Raw genomic sequence first — 20,373 nt, forward strand, 5'->3', positions numbered from 1 at the left:
GACTGTCTGTTCAGTCCGGAGCAGATAACACGGACACCCCGGGTGCACACAGTGCCCGCACCAGCGCGCTGAGGTCTCCAGCGGCACCCAGCCTCTGTCCTCGCCATGCCTTACTGAACCTTGACAGCACCTCTCTTTACCATGAAAGTGCAAGTGTTAGTGCTCAGTCGTGTCCGACTCTGGACTGGGATTCTCCAGGCCAGAACACTGGAGTGGGTAGCCTTTCCCTTCTCCAGGGGATCTTCCCAACCCAGGGATCGAACCCAGGGCTCCCATATTGTAGGCAGATTCTTTACCAGCTGAGCCACCAGGGAAGCCAAGAATACTGGAGTGGGTAGCCTCGGCCTTCTCCAGGGGATCTTCCCGACTCAGGAATTGTTCGCCGGGGGATCCTCCTGACTCAGGAATCGAACTGGGGCCTCCTGCATTGCAGGCGGATTCTTAACCGGCTGAGCTATCGGGGAAGCCCACCCCTTTTTACCGTGGGAAAATGAAGTGCGGCTCAGCTTGTATCATCCAAGGGGACAATACGCAGTCTGGAGCTTACGCCGTTGACTTTCCCGCACTCACTGTCTTGCCTACTGCTGCTTGGATTTTTCATTAAGAGCGGGAAGGAGGTTGGAAGCGATGATTTCACTAACACTTCATTTATGCATTTTCCCCCCTTGGAAGTGAATAACATACAGGGAAAAACAGAGAAGAAGTTACCGGTATCGAAATTTTCGACCTTATTCCGTGTGTCAAGGAAGGTGCGATTTGAGGATCATTTGCTCTGCCGTAAAATACTCTTTCGGCTCCAGCAGGTGGGTATCTGAAGTTGAAAAATTTTTTTGCCTCAGGTGGGGTCATTAGCTGTCAACAGTGAGAGAAGAAAATAGAATGAATCATCAAATACAGTTGATTGATATCAGCAAGACAGATCTATACCAATCAAGGAACATCTTTCATTACATGAGTATAACAAGTACTGGGGAGCTCCAGCACCCAGTAATAAAGCATCTTGAAAGTTGTTTAATGGAAATAAACAGCATATTTTCAAAGTTATCTTTAGCTGCAGCAGCATGGATAGACCTAGAGATTGTCACAGAGTCAGTCAGAGAGAGACAGGCATCGTGATGTGCCTTAATCACACTCGGTTATCACACTGAGTGAAGTCAGTCAGAGAGAGACAGGCATCGTGGTGTGCCTTACGTCTAGGAAATGTCACACTCGGTTATCACACTGAGTGAAGTAAGTCAGAGAAAGACAGATATCATGATATGCCTTATGTCTAGAAAATGTCACACTCGATTATCACACTGAGTGAAGTAAGTCAGAGAAAGACAGATATCATGATATGCCTTATATCTAGAAAATGTCACACTAGATTATCACACTGAGTGAAGTAAGTCAGACAGAAAAAGACAGATATCATGATATGCCTTATATCTGAAATCTAGAAAAATGATAAAATGAACTTATCTACAAAGCAGAAAGAGTCACAGATGTAGAATTATGGTTACCAAAGGGGAAAGGAGGTGGAGGATAAATTAGGAGTTGGGATTAACGTATACACACTGCTATATATAAAATAGGTAACCAGTAAGAACCTACTGTACAGCACAGGGAACTCTACCTTCATGGGAAAAGAACCTAAGAAAGAGTGGATATAGGTATATATATATAAATGATTCACTTTGCTGTGTTCCTGAAACTAACAGAACATCAGAAATCATCAGAAATCAGCTATACTCCAATAAAAATAAGTCACATTTAGAAAGCAACCGGGAAGTATTTAGGTTAGGAAGAATACCATAAAAGACTATTTCCAATCTAAATAAATGGAAAACTCCAGTAGTTTTCATAGAGCTGGAAATTGTAAGCCTGGGATTTTCATTTCCTCATTCAACTCAACAGAAGGTCTTATAGTAAAAAAAAAAAAAAAATCCAAATGGACCACATTAAAGTTATGCAACTCTCATAAGGAATGTAGAATGCTGTTTATCTTAGATTCACACAAATGCATGTTGAAAACACTCACCCTGGGGAATCTTTCCGTCAAGCAGGTTGCAGCTCTGTATCCAATCGGAAGAACTTTCCCTGCCTAAGGAGAGAAGAGCAGTAATCGGTCATTGTGAAGGTACAGGGAGGGTGTTTTGAAGAAAGCAATGTATTTCCAATTTGGCCTATGCTTCTAACACTTCAACTACTTAACACAAAAAGAAAAACAGGAAAAACAAATACCAGATCTAAAACCATCCTGAGGTAAAATACAAACATTAGGCGCTATGTATATTTTGAGTTTACCTTTTTTTTTTTTTTGCAGTTTCTGAACTCTGCAGCCTGCTAAGGGACTCCACTCTCAGAAATACCTTGCCACAGTTCACAGGTTAAGTATCAGCTGTCCTATCATCACGGGCTTCCCTGGTGGCTCAGAGCGTAAACCATATGCCTGCAATGCAGGAGACCTGGGTTCAGTCCCTGGCTCAGGAAAATCCCCTGGGGAAGGAGATGGCAACCCACTCCAGTACTCTTGCCTGGAAAATCCCATGGACGGAGGAGCCTGGTAGGCTACAGTCCACAGGATCGCAAAGAGTCGGACACGACTGAGCGACTTCACTTTCACTTTATTATCATCAGTACAGTGGGGCTGTGACCGAATTCAAGCTAAACACAAACAATAAGCATTTCTGAGTGTGCATGCGTGTGCTTGCATTACGGGTATATTTCCGCCAACACCCTGGCTTTTGATATATAAGAACGTGTCCCCCCCCGGCCAAGCTCCTTCTGTGAATGGTCCTAACGTCACTTGGCTTTGTTCACTTATTTCTAATCTGGGTCTTATCTGTCCTTCTCTTGCCCAAGCAAAGATTATAACTGCTCGTTCCCAGCCATGCATCTCGTATCTATTTCCCCTTTATCATTTCAAGGCAGCTGATAGCTATTTTTGCAAAGCATAAGTTTCTCTTTAAAAAACCGAGAGAAAGAAACTTCCCGTAAGAGTGTTCTAGGTCTCTGGAGGGGGCTGGGGAGAATCGGGGAAAAGCAGAGAGGCTGAGAGTTGGGTGGAGGGATGACTGTACAGAAGTAGACTGATCAGATAAATGAGGGATGGCTGGGTGACAACACAGACAGATGGATACAGATGAATACGTGGGAGTTTTTTATGAAGATGAACGTTAACTGCAGAATTCCTCTTAGAAGGAGAACCAACAAGATTAAGAGAGTATCTTGATGACATCTGAGTGCAAAAGAGGGTGCCCACAGACATGCTCAGACAGAGAATTTAACTGCTTTGCCAAAGAATGGGGCTTCCCTCCTGGCTCAGTGGTTAAGAATTTGCCTGCCGATGCAGGAGAGGCAGATTCTATCCCTGGGTAAGGAAGAGCCCCTGGAGAAGGAAATGGCAACCCACTCCAGTATTCTTGCCTTGCGGGCTACAGTCTGTGGGGTTGCAAAAGTGTTGGACACACCTGAGCGACTAAAGCAACAACAACAAAGCAAGTAGGAACTCCTGATGGGACAGACTAAGGAAGGATTAAGGGAGATGACTAGTCAGATTGAGAGGAGACTTGCCTGATGGTCCACTGGTCAGGGCTCTGTGCTCCCAACACAGGGGTACAAGTGTGATCCCTTGTTGGGACACTAAGATCCTTCATGCTGCATGGTATGGCACAAAAAATAAATAAATACATAAAATAAAATAGGAAGAAAGGAAAGAAAAATTGAGCGAAAAGTGAATGGAGGGAAAGATGAAACAGTGAGGTCAGAGGCCAGGGACCCAGGATGAGAGCTGGCCAGTGACACACAGCCCAGCCTTAATGCCAGACCTGGAGTAAATTCTACTTATAACTGCACAAAGGGAGAAGAGTCCTGTGTGAAAAAGGAGAGGGACTGTGCTCTAACTTGAGCTGAAGAGGGTGGGAAAAAGAGAGAAGACATATGTGACCTTTTCCATTTCCTTTAATTTTGAGATACAAGTAATTTTTTAATTCAGCTGGAAATTATAAGAAATCCCAGCAGTATCAGGGAACATAAAGTTGCTCTTACTATACATGTTACATGAGTGCCAGCCATTCTTTTAAATATTTAATGGAAAGATTACTTCATAAAGCTGGGGACACCCAAGGCAGCTACTGTCCAGATGACAGACGGTTAGAGAGACAGAAGGAAGGACGGCTGGACTGACAGGCCCATCGGTCCATGGCCTGAGTCTGCTTGTCCCTCATCCACTTCCCTTCGAGTGTTTGACAGCAGATACTCCAGGTTTCCATCGTGCAAACATTTCATTGGACAAAAACACCCTTGCTATCCTCCCAGAGCTGCCCACTTGGAAAGCAGTGTGACCCCAGATCAGTGGCTATAATCAGGTTTCAATGTCCTCAGGTCACTTGATCGGGGGCACAAAGATGGAAGCCATCGTATCTGATTTCCGTCTGTGGAGTCATCGTAACACACGTGTCCATCTCCGCCAGTCACAGAGCTCTGCTTACTTCAGTCGTTCTCAAGGATGACTGCGCATCAGCTTGAGGTATGAAGGATGCAGAACTCACCACCCCCAAATATGCCTCTTTGGCATAAGGATTACATTGAACCAATCACTTTAATAGATAGCAGACACGAGAGAAGCTCTGAAAATGGAGTAGAAGTTGCCCTTTTGTAAGGATTGCATGCATTTTGCAAAAGACATCACTGTAAACATGTCTCCTCCCCTGTATGAGGAAGAGAAGTTTGAATCTAAATGTCCAGACACCTTTATCAATGGCGAAGATACCAGTGTAAGCTGTGTAATAAGCCTTCCCCTTGCTTACCACGCCCTCCCTGGTCACCTGCCGCAGCTGGCCTTCTTTTGGCACCAATTCTTTTTTGTTTTTCTCATAGTTACATGAACTTTTTTTTTAAATTGAAGTATAGTTGATTTACAATGTTGTGTTAGTTTCTGCTGTACAGCAAAAGAACTAAGTTATACATATTTATTAAAATATTCTTTTCCATTATGCTTTATCACAGGATACTGAAATAGTTCTCTGTTAACATCTTTTTTTTGTCTTAGCTAAATGGTACTTAAAGTGGTGTCTTGAGCCATCTTGGGCTTCCTCCGTTTTCCTGGGTTTTTTCCGTGTACATATGAGGTATACATGTTAATAAACATGTTTGTCTTTCTCTTGTTAATGTCTTTCGTCACAGAAGGTTCTAGCCTAGAGCTCAGAAAGGTAGAAGGAAAATTATTTTCCCTTCCCTATTGTTTCTCTGTCAAGTTCCAAGACATGAATATACTCTTTTCTTCATAGCCTACATTTTGAATCTGTGTATTTGAGCGCATCCCAAACATACTCCCCAAGTTTGGTGAAAATCTGTTGTCTGATTTCTCAAGTGGCGCAGTAAGAGACAAACAAAATGAACTTCGGTCTTAATTGTATAAATAAACTGCTAAATATGCAACAATAGGCAAATGGTTAAATAAAATATGTTACTTTCAAATGATATGCTATCATGGAATGGTTTAAACCATTCCATGTATATAACCATGTATATAAACCATTTTAAATGCTCATGAGACAACATGAATTTAAAACAGAGATATAAATTTGTATTGTACAAATTCACAGACTCACATCTCTGTTGGCAATACGCACATAACGCAGAGACAACAAGTTGTGAGCTATGATTGCCATTTCTGAGTGGTGACGTTTCTTTTTGTTGTTGTTGAGTCACTCAGTCATGTCTGATTTCGAGACCCCCGTGGACTGCAGCACACCAGGCTCCTCTGTCCTTCACAATCTCCCGGAGTTTGCTGCAACTCATGTCCGTTGAGTTGGTGATGCTATCTAACCACCTCATCCTCTGTCGTCCTTTTGCTTTCAATCTTTCCCACCATCAGGGTCGTTTCCAATGGGTCAATTCTTCGCATCAGGTGGCAAAAATATTGGAGTTTCAGTTTCAGCACCAGTCTTTCCAATGATTATTCAGGACTGGTCTCCTTTAGGATGGACTGGTTGGATCTCCTTGCAGTCCAAGGGACTCTCAAGAGTCTTCTCCAACACCACAGTTCAAAAGTATGTGGTGCTTTTGGTGCTTTCTTCGGTGCTCAGCCTTCTTTATGGTCCAACTCTCACATCCATACATGACCACTGGAAAAACCATAGCTCTGACTAGACAGACCTCTGTCAGCAAAGTGAGGTCTCTGTTTTTTAATACACTGTCTAGATTCGTCATAGCTTTCCTTTTAAGGAGCAAGTGTCTTCATTTCATGGCTGCAGTGGTGAACTTGCACGTGCTTTTATTTTCTTCTGTGTTGTTTTCTCAATATTTTAGTATGTATTGCTTTATTAAGCAAAAGAAAGCAATGAGGGGTTATCAAAAAGTCTATAAACAGTGTCAAATAGAAGGCAAACAGCTACAGGAGCGCTAGAAATAAAAATGAGCCGAAGTGTATGCAGAACCAGGCCAGAACACAGGAGCAGGGGCTTCCCTGGTGGTTCCGTGTTTGCTAATCCACCTGCCAATGCCGGAGACACGGATTGGAGCCCTGGCTCAGGAAGATCCCAGGCGCCTTGGAGCAGCGGAGCCGGGCACCTCAGCTGTGCAACCACAGGCCCAGGGCCCGTGCTCCCGGCAAGGAGCTGCACCGCGGCCAGAGAGCAGCCCTGCTCACTGCAGCAGAGAACGCCTTCGTGCAGCCACGGAGACCCGGGGCAGCCAAAAACAGACTGAAAAATAGGAGCAACTGTGATGGCCACCTTAAGTTCTCCTCCCCAGCTCTAAAGTCGGGGGGGGGGGTGCTCAGCTGGTACTAGTGACCCCCCAACCTGAGAAACGGGACATGATCCACTTTGAGGCTCTCCCTTTTGCCTCCAGGGCATTTGCGTTCATGTCTAGATGTCTTTGACTGCATCCTCCAATCCTCTGCTAAATGTTTATTTAGACTATCCAAATACCTTATATTATGTTCTAAAATGTTCTTCCTTCTTCCTTGGCTATTCTTTTAAAGGTTCCAATCTTGTCTTACAAGTGCAACCTCTTTTACTTCTGGACTAACTTCCTGTGGGCTTACCTTTTCCCTGTTCTGTCTGGGTCTTCTGTTTGCTTGTTTTGGCCCCTCCCTTCAAGCTGGCCTCTGATCCTCACCCAGTTTCCGGCTCCCCAGAGATGGCTGTGTTACAGGGCTTGTTGAGTCTTGGACTTTCCTGTAAAGCGATCAGATGACGAGGCTGCCTTTATCTCAGTAGAGTCCTCAGTAGAGTTCAGAATTTCCAGAGAATAGTAACGGTGGAAATCCGATTGTAAAGCACAGCATCTATGTTGTGCTGTTCTCAGGGCTTCCTGCGTGTTAGTTCACTTCGGGATGATTTCCAGGAGGTAGATGCTGTTATCATCCCCGTCGTGAGCAAACGGAGGCACGGTGAGGCTGAGCGACAGGGTTACTCGGCCCACATACCGGCGGATACTGAACCCAAGCAGGTCTCTCCTCTGATCCGCTATGCCCCGTCTCTCCACCCTGCCTGCTGCTGAGAGGGTGGTCCCCACCCTGCCTCTGGCCGCCCGGGCTGCGCTGGGGAAACCGCAGACAGAAGGTGCGAGTTTCCTTTCTGGCCCCTGCCTTATCTTCAGCTTGGTGTCTTTTGATTCCAAAAGCCACTCTGGGAAAATAAATCCACGGATCCGGTAGCAGGGAGCACGAGCTGGCGCGGAGAGGTGGGAATCGTGGGAGACGGGGGCGAAGGAGGGGACCAGCTTTACTACATCTCATTGCGCGGGCTGAGCTTCTCGGGGCTTTTTCCAGGCAAATAGGATCATTTCAGGTAGAAATGACTACCTGATTTCTGGCAGATTTCACCTCCGCATGCAAAATCAGTGGCCATATCGCCATCTTCCTATTTTCCAAAACATGTTGATAATTTTAAAACTGCTGTCTCCTCTTTTATTTTCTTTTTCCTCGTGGTTTATTATCTTTAAAAAAAAAATACTACAGGCCACAAAACTCCGGAGAGTATTTACTGTAAAGACCTCATTCAAACACCAGGGGCCCCAGCAGAGGGAGCAAACCCAGGGGCAGAGCGATGACTGGTTGGTTCGTTCCTCTGAGAAGCAGAACATCTGTGACAGATGCGGGGAGCGGGGGGCGCAGGGTGGGCAGGGAGGTTCCCTGTGAAGGGAGGGCAGGGGGAGGCGTTAGGAAGGAAGAGCCTTGGATCACAGCACGGCTCTGGGAACACTCGGGCAAGGCCAGGGCGTGGTCCCGGGGTCTGCGTTGGGCAAACCGGCTCTGCTCTAGGGTCCCTGCCAGGCTGTGTCGCCGGGAGCGCAGCCTGCAGAAGGAACGCCGCAGCCGCCCGGGGCAAGGCGGTCAGCCGGCGCCCCTGCGCCTACGCCCCCTGCCCAGCGGGCCCCAGGCGGTCAGGCCCCGGTGCCGCGGCGCCCAGCACACGCGCACGGCCTTTACGTCTCCGGTCTCCGCTGTCTTCTTCTGTTGGGAACGGTTCCTAATGTTCTCTTGTCTTTTGTGACCTTGACGTTTTTTGAGTGTAGGCCAGTTATTTTGTTCGTTGTGCCTCAGTTTGGGTTTGACTAGTGTTCTCTTATGATTAAAGTTATACATGTTTGTCAGGGACATCACAGAAAGAACGCTGTGTTTTTCCTCAGGGAGCAAACGCGGTCAACTTGTCCGCTGACTGGTGGGGTCAGCTTTGCTCCCTAAAGAATAAAGCCTGCTAGGTTTCTCCTCGGTAAAGTTTGTCATCAATAATTATCCTGTAGAACGGATAAACAAGGCCCTACTGTATGGCACAGGAACTGTACTCGATATCCTGTGATAACCCACAATGGAAGAGAATATAAAGAAGACTGCATACATTTATAACTGAGTAACTTTGCAATAAAGCAGAAATTAACACACTGTGGATCTACTACAAATTAAAAAAATATTCTTTGTAAATATGCAGTCCCTCACTAAACCTGGCACTCCACACGGCGTGTGGGATCTTAGTTCCCCAACCAGGGATCGAACCTGCCCCCTCGCCAGCCCCACCTGGCCACCCCTGCAGTGGAAGGGCAGCTGCTTAACCACTGGATCGCCAGGGAAGTCCCTAAACTTTTACCTACTGTTCTAACATCTGCTGATGATTCTTGTCTAAACCATTGCTACTGTGATGGTTGCCAAATTGTCATTTCTTTAATTCCATCATTTCATCTACATTTATTAACTGGAATTAAACTGAAAGGAAACTCTCTTTCCTTACTATTTATTTAATCATTCATGTTTTTATATCCGTATTAAGTACATGGATTTCTATTTTATTCAATGGCAATTTTTAATTGAAGTAGTTGATTTACAATATTGTTACAGCAAAGTGATTCAGTTCATGTATATAAATTAACTATTTTCAATTCATAAAATGCTTATGGATGTTCAATTCATAAAGAAATTTTCAATAAATTCCTTTTTATGTATAAATTCACTTCATTGTTTTCCATAATAGGTTGTTCCAGGGCACTGGCTACAGTTGGCTGTGCTATCAGCAGGTCCTTGTTTGTCTGTTTTATGCCTGGCACTGTGTGTATCTGAATTCCATACTCCGAAGTTATCCCTCCCCCCTTCCCCTTTAGTCAGTAGCAATGGTATTGAATGCTCAAAGTATAATAGTTCGGTGGAACCCCTCCAGGAGCCCTTTCAGACTTGTTTCTGCACCACTTTGAGATATCTGCAATATTCTTTGAGCGTTTTCTTACTTTTTGGCTCTCAAAAGTGTTCCAAGTTCATATTATAATACACCAGCCCTAGAGTCCTCATTCCCCCAGAGTCCTGATTCCCTTTAATAGAGAATGATGTTTAGAAATCAAGATCCAGGTTCTGGTGTGCTCATTGCTACGAGATAAACATTACTTCCAGATCCTCTTAGAGGATGAAGTTAGGAAATGGGAGATATATGCACTCCCCCACACACTCGCAGCTATATCAGTTCTACAATATTCTATTTAATTAAATGTATCTAGCTTAGACATTGACAAGGATATAGACATAGATATAGATATAACCGTAGTGTGTGGTTAGTTGCTCAGTCATGTCCGACTCTGTGACCCCATGGACCGTAGCCCACCAGGCTCCTCTGTCCATGGGGATTCTCCAGGCAAGAATACTAGAGTGGGTTGTCATGCCCTCCTCCAGGGGATCTTCCAAACCCAGGGATCAAACCCAGATCTTCCACATTGCAGGCAGATTCTTCACCATCTGAGCCACTGGAGAAGCTAATGAATACTGGAGCAGGTAGCCTATCGTTTCTCCAGGGGAGCTTCCTAACCCAGGAATCACACCAGGGTCTCCTGCATTGCAGGAGGATACTTTACCAGCTGAGCTACCAGGGAAGCCCTATAAATAAATAAAGCTCTACAAATGTAAAGCTATCTAGATATAGATATGCAGATATACCATCAGTTTCCACTGACACCTCCAATTACAAGTCACACAGCAGGATTCCTTCCACCTTCTCATTTTTGTATTTGTGACTTGTTTCTCTGCCAGTAAGAAGCCTGGCTCCTACCATCCTGTCTTTGCCTTCCTGCTCAGGCTCTCTGTGTGCAAACAAACTCCCAGCCCGCTGACCGGCTCCGCACTCCGTCCTTGCCACACCCGGGCCACCTCACTTGGCCACCTTGTCAGTCAGCCCTCAAAACACAGGTTTCAGGGACCAAGTCCCCCTGTCACTTCACGTCATTGGTTCCCAAGATTCAGGTCAACTCAGAAAGGTTGATACAAGACCATTTTCAGCTGTGAAAGATCCACCAGCCCATAGTCGTCCACTCTCCGAATGCAGGGTAGGCTAATACAAGGGTTCCATGTCTCCCTTCGTCAAGATCACTGTCTTACTCATAGATCACTATCCCTAACTCTGAACATCTCATCAAAAAAGAGGAGTGAGAGCATCAATCTTTCTGCCCATTAGACCCTGAACCCATCATGCAAATGAAACCATCCACTTCTGAGAATTCTGCCCAAATTGGCTCTTTGCAAATTCAGACAAAAATTAGGAGTTCAAAAAAATTTTTTTATTTATGTATTTATTTTTGGCTGTGCTGGGCTTTCCTCTAGGTGCAGTGAGAGGCGTTACTCTCTAGCTGCGGTGCAGACTTCTCACTGCAGTGGCCTCTCTCGTTGCAGTGAACGGCCTCTGGGCTGGGCCTTCAGTGCTTGCTGCACGTGGGCTCAGTAGCTGCAGTTCCCGGGCTCCAGAGCACAGGCCCAATAGCTGTGGCTCGTGGGCTTACTTGCTCCTTGGCACATGGGATCCTCCCGGACCAGGGATTGAACCTGTGTCTCCTGCATTGGCAGGCAGACTCTTTTACCACTGAGCCACCAGAGAAGCCCTGTGACTTGTTTTTGAGTACCAGGGTTTGCACGATTATCAGTTTCTCATAAGATTTACAAATGGGTAACCCTTTTGCCTCTACCCACTCCCTGAATAGCCATCAGGGGCTCCGCTTGTGGCTCAGATGGTAAAGAATCTGCCTACAACACGTGAGACCCAGGTTCAATCTCTGGGTCAGGAAGATCCCCTGGAGAAGGGCATGGCTACCTACTCCAGTATTCTTGCCTGAAGAGTTCCATGGACAGAGGAGCCTGGCAGGCTACAATTCCTGGGATTGCAGAGTCAGACATGACTAAGGGATTGCAGAGTCAGACATGACTAAGCAAGTGACACTTTCACTTTCACTTTCACTTTCTCTTAGTGTAGAACAAGAAGGGGAAAAGGCATCTCTTTGCACGACGTTTACCACAGTGTAAAATCATTGGTTTGTTGGTCACAAGACTCTGGGTTGTAAGGGTGTTTTGAAAGCAGGTACTGAATCATTTCTCATCTTTGCACAGCCCTAGCACCTAACAGGAGAAGGCAATGGCACCCCACTCCAGTACTCTTGCCTGGAAAACCCATGGACGGAGGAGCCTGGTAGGCTGCAGTCCATGGGGTCGCGAAGAGTCGGACATGACTGAGCGACTTCACTTTCACATTTCCCTTTCATGCACTGGAGAAGGAAATGGCAACCCACTCCAGTGTTCTTGCTTGGAGAATCCCAGGGAGCCTGGTGGGCTGCCGTCTATGGGGTTGCACAGAGTCGGACACGACTGAAGTGACTTAGCAGCAGCAGCAGCACCTAACATACTGTCTAGTCATTGTAGACAACAGTCTTTTTTAAACTTTTCTTTGTAAAGTTCCTTCTTTTCTCCTCTTTGTACTTCAGAGCTCAGTGTACTAGTCGCTCAGGACAAGAAGGCCCCGGGAGTCTCGTAATCCGTCAGGGCAGACCTTCGCCTGCTGCCACAGGACAGGAGTCCTTACAGAGACGCGTCCCTCCCCCGGACACTGGAATGGCCTGATGGAAAGCAGGTGTCTTCAGGGGCTGGTTTCAGCAGGCTCAGCAGCTAGATTTTTCCATCTGAGCTGTCCTCACTGCCAAACTTGAACATGGGTTTTGACCCCATCCACGTGCACTTCCTCCCTCCTCTGAGGCTGGATGAACTCAAGGGCATCAAATGCTTCCCCATCCCACCCCTCGGGGAGCACACTGGGGATCCCCTGTTCTTTTCCTTTCAGCTACATGAGTTCTACAAAGTCTACAAGAAGTAGACAATATGCATAATATCTAAACTGTTGCAAGTATAAAGAAAATGAAAATATGGAAGGCTTCCCAATCCTTTTCACATATTAGCATTACCTTAACACCAAACTTAGAGAAAGATAACACAAAAAGGAAAACTCTGTCCAATTGGACTGCAAGGAGATCAAACCACTCCATCCTAAAGGAAATCAACCTTGAATTTTCATTGGAAGGACTGATGCTGAAGCTGAAGCTCCAATACTATAGCCACCTGATGCGAAGAGCTGACTCATTTGAAAAGACCCTGATGCTGGGAAAGATTGAGGGCAGGAGGAGAAGGGGACGCCAGAGGATGAGATGGTTGGATGGCATCACCAACTCCATGGACAAGGGTTTGAGTAAGCTCCGGGAGTTGGCGATGGACAGGGAGGCCTGGCGTGCTGCAGTCCATGGGATCGCAAAGTCAGACATGACTTAGCAACTGAACAAAAACTGATACAAAAATCCTAGTAAATATCTGGGAAATAAAATCCAAGAGTATATAATAATAATAATACATTACAACCAAGTAGGGCTCAGCCCAAATATATGAAGATGGTTCACTATTATAAAATTAACCATGCTAATTCAGAAAAGATGTATTTCAACAAATACAGAGAAGGCTCTTCATAGCTCAAGTTCTATTCCTGATTTTTAAACATACTTAGCAAACTGGGGATGGATATTACAAATATAATACTTAATGGTGAACCATTAGAATCATTCCCATTAAAGTCTGTAAAGAGACTTTCTATATTCTATTATTGATCATAGGAAGTGTAGTGAGATAGGAAATTAAAGTGAGAATTGTAAACATCAAAGAAGGAAAGGCCACAGCGTCAATATGATCATCTGCCCAGTAAATCCAAAAGAAACAGGAAGCAATAAAGACCAATTAGAGCTCAGCAAGATGACCAGATGTAAGGATTTTTTAAAAAAAATGAAAACAACCATACGAAACAGCTTTCAGTCTTGTTATAAATCAAATAAATTTGAATTAAAACAATGCCTTACAAATCATTATTAATTTTTAAAATTCAGTGGTACAATCTTACAGGAAGTGATTTGGCAATAAGAACCAGAAAAAGATTCATCCTTTGACTTCTCCTGAGACTCTATCCTAAGGAAATATTCTAAGACATATAATACCTAAAGAATTTCATAGACTATTTTTACAGAAAAACAGTGGGGAAATAATCCTGTAGGTCAGGAAGCAACAGTTAGAACTGGACATGGAACAACAGACTGGTTCCAAATAGGAAAAGGAGTACGTCAAGGCTGTATATTGTCACCCTGCTTATTTAACTTCTATGCAGAGTACATCATGAGAAACGCTGGGCTGGAAGAAGCACAAGCTGGAATCAAGATTGCCGGGAGAAATATCAATAACCTCAGATATGCAGATGACACCACCCTTATGGCAGAAAGTGAAGAGGAACTCAAAAGCCTCTTGATGAAAGTGAAAGTGGAGAGTGAAAAAGTTGGCTTAAAGCTCAATATTCAGAAAACAAAGATCCTGGCATCTGGTCCCGTCGCTTCATGGGAAATAGATGGGGAAACAGTGGAAACAGTGTCAGACTTTATTTTTTGGGGCTCCAAAATCACTACAGATGGTGTCTGCAGCCATGAAATTAAAAGACGCTTACTCCTTGGAAGAAAAGTTATGACCAACCTAGATAGCATATTGAAAAGCAGAGACATTACTTTGCCAACAAAGGTCTGTCTAGTCAAGGCTATGGTTTTTCCTGTGGTCATGTATGGATGTGAGAGTTGGACTGTGAAGAAAGCTGAACACTGAAGAATTGATGCTTTTGAACTGTGGTGTTGGAGAAGACTCTTGAGAGTCCCTTGGACTGCAAGGAGACCCAACCAGTCCATTCTGAAGGAGATCAACCCTGGGATTTCTTTGGAAGGAATGATGCTAAGGCTGAAACTCCAGTACTTTGGCCACCTCATGCAAAGAGTTGACTCATTGGAAAAGACTCTGATGCTGGGAGGGATTGGGGGCAGGAGGAGAAGGGGACGACAGAGGATGAGATGGCTGGATGGCATCACTGACTCGATTGACGTGAGTCTGAGTGAACTCTGGGAGTTGGTGATGGACAGGGAGGCCTGGCATGCTGCAATTCATGGGATGGCAAAGAGTCGGACACGACTGAGCAACTGAACTGAACCGAACTGAATCTTTTGTCCAAAAAGTGAGGGAAGGAATTGGCTAAAGAATCACATATCAACTTAAAGAAATCTTTTTTTAATCACTAAAAAATTCTTTGTAACAACTCTGAAAATGTATTAAATAGTAATAAGTGAAAATAAAGACAGTTTTAATGCTTGCTGTTAACAACTACATGAAAATTAATTTGGATAAAAATGTTACAGGAAGTATAGTACAGTCTAGAACTCAGATTCTTTTTTTCTAGCCACGCCACATGGTCTGTGGGAACTTAGTTCCCTGACCAGGAATTGAACCTTCGCCCCCTACATTGGAAGGGTAGAGTCTTAACCACTGGACTGCCAGGGAAGCCACAAAAACTTATACCCTTAAATTGGAAGTTGTGACTTCAAATCCTGGGGTTACCACTTATTAGCTGTAAGACTTTGGCCAGATTATCTAATTCACCTCATTTTCATCACCTGTAAAGAGTTGATCCCTGCAAAGCAACATGGGTGGCAATGTAGATATAGTAAAGCCACCAATAACTGTTGACTAATGTGAATGCAATGAAGTGCCAGTAGGCACGCTGCTGCTGCTGCGAAGTTGCTGCTGCTAAGTCGCTCAGTCGTGTCCGACTCTTAGCGACCCCATGGACTGCAGCCCACCAGGCTCCTCCATCCATGGGATTTTCTAAGTAAGAGTACTGGAGTGGGTGCCATTGCCTTCTCCGCCAGTACAAGTGTTACGGTAATGAGCTTATGTGTGTTTCCATTCCTGTTTTCTCAATTTTCCATGTTATTATCTTTGTTTTATACTGAAAGTAAGTATTTCAATTTTTTTAAGATTTTTTTGATGTGGACCATTTTTTAAGTCTTTATTGATTTGTTACGGTACTGTTTCTGTTTTATGTTTTGGCTTTTTTGGCCACAAGGCATGTGAGATCTCAGCTCCCTGACCAGGGATGGAACCCACACGCCCTATATTGGAAGGCAAAGTCTTAACCACTGGGCCACCAAGGAAGCCCCGGATATTTTAATATTTACAGGTGTATTTTTAAAGGAGTCTCATTTCTAGTCTTAACTCATCTCTCCTCTTGCCTGTGGTCCCATTTTCACTCCCTCCTGCCTACCTAGGGTAGGCTCATCAGCTCCTTGGAGTTATCTCAAACTCCCCTCCCGATCCACTAAACAAATGTATCCCTAAACGAATCCTTACTCCATTCCCTTCACTGTCACACTTCTTCAGGGGAAAAAAAATTCACAATACTTTTCTCTAATTCTAATTTCACTCTTCAGTATACTGGAACCTGAATTCTAACAATGTCACTAGTTCCCTGAATGTCCAAAGCTGGTTTATCTTTATTCTATTTCCCCGATCGCAGACGTTTTTAACACTGCTGGTTACTTTCTCCTTGAAGCTCTCGTCCCTATCCTTTCACATTTAGAAAGGAGGATGTGAAAGGGAGGAGGAAGCAGGAGTTTTAGAATTGCCTGTATCGGAAACCGGAAGCTGGTCTCCGCTCCTACGTGAGGTCAGGTCTGAAGCCGTAGACTGCAGAACCCATCCAGAAAGGAGAAGCAGGCACGGCCAAGTGAGATGAGAGTGGCTGGGGAAACCCAACGAGGGAACCAGAGAGTAAAGGGGTCCGAGGCAAAAGAACGCCCTGAGCCCCAAGGGGAACAGAAGTCTGCAGATGCAGAAAGAGAAAATTCTGCAGAATCCCTGTGACCAGTTCAGCGAAACTGTGTTCTCCTATCTCTCCTTTATTCCCCGAACATTTTAAGGGTGCTCCCTTTCTGTTCCTCAATACCACCCTCTTCAACTTGTCTTTTCCTTCTATCCCACTCACTCATCCAGCCCTCCTCCTGTTTATCAAACATATATTTACTGAATGGCCACTATAAGCTGGGCATTGTGATATGCCATGAAGCTATGCAATAAATATGAGAAAATCCTTGTCCTCAAGAACTCATGTAGTTGGGACATCTCTGGTGATTCAGTGGTTAAGACTCCATGCTTCCACTGGAGGAGCAGGTTCCATCCCTGGTAGGGGAACTAAGATCCCACATGCCACATGGCAAGGCCAAAATGTTTAAAAAATAAGAAAATAAAACAATTACCTAGCTGACATTCCTTCTTCTGACAGTCTCACAGGTTCCCCAAGGTTCCTGCCCAGACCTTCTCGTCCTACCCCCACCCACGGCTCCAGCTGTCTCCCTGGCTGTTTCATCTGGCACCCTCCAGATGTCTCACACTCAGGACTGCAAGCTCCAGGTGTTCACCAGATACTCATGGGCCACCAAACCGGAAGATGTCTCATTATCAACAGAGAAACTCCTAAGTTGTCCATCAACTTCCCTGTCTTTCACCACATAGATCCACAACTGGATGGCAATTCTTAACAATACCGTCTCCTGAAATCTTCTCAGAATGGCTCTTTCCTATCCATTCTTTCTAACTCCGCATTACTTTCAGGCCATCATTACCTTGAAATAGCCTAACTATTCAATATCTTTCCCTTCCAGTCCACCATTATTATTGATAACACATATATCTTTACAAAAAGCAAACTGTCTTTATTTCCTCCCTCGTGAAGACCCACCATTGCTCTCTCCCCACATGTTTTACTCCTGCGTTGTGGACCTTTCGATTTCTTCTTCATCTCCTACTGCTATGCTGGCTAAACAGAATTGCTTATACCTCCCGACTCAAGAAGTTTTGGCCATGCTGTATGCCGTTCTTGGCTCAAGGTGCCTCAACCCTTTTTCCCAACTGACAAATACTGACACATTTTTTTAAGGACTCAGTTCAGGCACTCAGTCATGTCCAACTGTGACCCCATGGACTGCAGCATGCCCGGCTTCCCTGTCCATCACCAACTCCTGGAGTTTACTCAAACTCATGTCCATTGAGTTAGTGACGCCATCCAACCATCTCATCCTTTGTAGTCACCTTCTCCTCCCACCTTCTATCTTTCCCAGCATCAGGGTCTTTTCAAATGAATCAGTTCTTCGCATCAGGCGGCCAAAGTATTGGAGTTTCAGCTTCAGCATCAGTCCTTCCAATGAATATTCAGGACTGATTTCCTTTAGGATGGACTGGTTTGATCTCCTTACAGTCCATGCAGGATCTTAATTCTCCAACCTGGGATTGAACCCATGACCCCTGCACTGGGGTCACAGTCTTAACCACTGGACGGCCAAGGAAGTCCCCTTTCTAAATAAGCTCCAGTACTACTAGCTCTGTAAAGACTTTGCCATCTCCTCCAAACAAAACTGTCCAAATTTTCCATTGAGCTCCATGTTTACAGTGAACCTCTATTAAGGAAGAATCACATTTGTTTTCTATTCATATAGATATCTACATAATATTTGTTTAGTTATCGTCTTCATCATTGGAGTGACAACCTAAACCCACAGGGTAGGGACCACGTGCTTTTCATTTGTTAGTGCCCTGGACCCAGCATAATGGTCACAAGTCTTAACTGAAAGAACAAATAAGTCACAGAATAATGAATGGAAAAAGAAAAATGTTTCTGAAAAAAGCTACGTGAATACTAGGATACAACATGTACTGGAGAAAGAAGATTGAGAAGGTGCAGACTGAGGGATGGAATGTAAGTCAAAGAAGAAAGGGGGAAAGTGTTAGGAAAAAAACTTACACTTGGCCAGCAAGGCATCCGATCAAAAAATTTCCCAGAGTATATGGGTCTGATGCGATCTGGAGGTTCTACTCCTGGTTCAGTGTTCTCAGCTTCCCTTTGCTCCTCAGGTTGTTGGGCCAACTGCCATGCAGGAGGTTCCATCACCAAGCCCATCTGGGGCTCTGGAGACTCCATTTCAGCCGGCTCCTCCAGGCGGGTGAGCCCCATGTCCACCTCCACAGGAGGCTCTGTCTCTGCCCTGGGCTTCATCACCACACAGGCGGACTCTCCTCCCAGTTCCCCTCTACACTCCATCCCCAAAGCCGGTAGCTTGCTCACTGACGCCCCGAACCCTTCAGGGTCACCAGTCACAGGACATCTCCTGCCCCCTGAAGCCTGTGGACTTTCACACCCCTGGCCCAGTGGAGGCTGTGTTACCCTTCCTGGACAATACCCTGCCAGAAAACGCTCCTTTTCTAAACCCACTCTTCCGGGCAACGCACTCAGAGGAGGTTTTGTTTCCTGTGAGGCTGAGACCCTGTGGACTCCTAAATTACTCCCATCCATGACGGTCCTAGAAATATTCTGTCTTTTCAATCTCAGTTCAAGCCCCTTGCTTGATGGAGATCTTATTTCTGGTGATGCCATCCTCTCCTCATATGTCTTACTACATGGGAAATCTTTTCTTAAGCCCACTCTGAGCCCCAGCTCCGTGGGAGATGTTGTTCCCATGAAGACTCTCCTCTCTTCTAAGTCATCCTTTCCTTCCGGGGCGAGTCCCACCTCCATGCTCAGGGGAGATTTCCTCCCAGACACCGTCATTCCCGGTCCAAGGGCACTCATCTCTGAGGGGTAAGCTGTACCGGGCTGGAGGGGAGCTCCTAACCCCTTGGAGGGCTCCAACCCTTTGGGGGACGGCACTCTCAGAAAAGAGCACATCTCCACCCTGGGTCCCTGCCCGTTCAACACCTAGCGGGGTTCGCAGGGAAGAGGAGGCAAGGTCTGTTTACCCGGTTACCTGGGAAACGGGGGCGGGGCTTGGAGCGCAGCTCTGTGCGCGAGCCACGCCCTTCTCTTCCCTCCTCTCCCCCATCTCTCCTCATCTTTCTCCCTTATCCTAGCCTCCTCTCTTACCCTCTCCTTCCACCCCTCTTTAGAAGACTGGAGGGCAAGAAAAGTACTTGAAATATGTGGTTCTGGGCTCTAGAGCACATGATGCCCAACTTCTCACAAGGCGGTCCCCTCAGGGTGGGTTCAGCCAGGGGTCTCCTCCCCGCTGCGGGCCTGTTGACTTCACTGTCGACAGGGCCTGTTCAAGGAATGAACAGCCCTCTCTCTGGTGGAGAGCGCCTGTTTTACGTCCTGGCTTGTGAAAGTACCTGCGAACTGCCTGTAGTTCTCTCAGTGCTTAAGAACTCCTTTAAAAAAAATCTGTGAAGTTACGTTTGGCAGCTGTGGTAAGGACCATCTTAAAAGTGTGACTTACACTTCAATAACTGTACTTTAAAGAGTATTTCAAGTAAATATATTAAAGCTTGGAATGAGTTATACAATAATGCATGATGGATTTTTAAATTTATTTAGTGATCTTTGGCTGCACTGGGTCTCCGTCGTGCGTGGCATCTCTCCAGGTGCAGTGAGTGGGGCTACTCTCCAGTGGTGATGCGAGGGCTTCTCATTGGAAGGGCTTCTCTTGTTGCAGAGCACAGGCTCCAGGGCTCAGTAGTTGTGCCTCAGGCTTAGCCTCCCAGAGGCATGTAGGATCTTCCCGGACCAGGGATCGAATCTGGTGTCATCTGCGATGGCAGATGGACTCCCAACCACTGGACCACCAGCGAAGCCCCGAATATTGGATTTTAAAAATAATGTGGCAAACTCAAACTTACATATGGGATTTTCTTTAAACTCTTTCAAGTTTTAATGAATGCGTATTTGAATATTTGTCATGTTCTACATATACTGGGGG

General features: G+C 45.5%; 1 protein-coding gene across 5 annotated transcripts in view; it reads right to left on the bottom strand.

Annotated features, from left to right (window-relative positions):
• Positions 1-19,418, bottom strand: part of EFHB (EF-hand domain family member B) — a 65,519-nt gene extending 46,101 nt beyond the window's left edge. For 3 of the 5 annotated variants that reach the window (XM_059884987.1, XM_059884979.1, XM_059884988.1), the window contains exons 1-3: positions 18,426-19,415; positions 2,021-2,083; positions 709-852 (exon numbers count right to left, since the gene is read on the bottom strand). In XM_059884987.1, coding sequence (XP_059740970.1) covers positions 709-852; positions 2,021-2,083; positions 18,426-19,346 — 1,128 coding nt within the window. In that variant the 5' untranslated portion in view covers positions 19,347-19,415. Of the gene's footprint in view, positions 1-708; positions 853-2,020; positions 2,084-18,425 lie in introns of all 5 variants that reach the window. The other 2 variants (NM_001206608.2, XM_059884990.1) reach the window with 2 other exon arrangements.
• Between the last annotated feature and the right edge of the window lie 955 nt (positions 19,419-20,373).

This window comes from Bos taurus, chromosome 1 (assembly GCF_002263795.3).
Source record: "Bos taurus isolate L1 Dominette 01449 registration number 42190680 breed Hereford chromosome 1, ARS-UCD2.0, whole genome shotgun sequence".
Taxonomy (NCBI): domain Eukaryota; kingdom Metazoa; phylum Chordata; class Mammalia; order Artiodactyla; family Bovidae; genus Bos; species Bos taurus.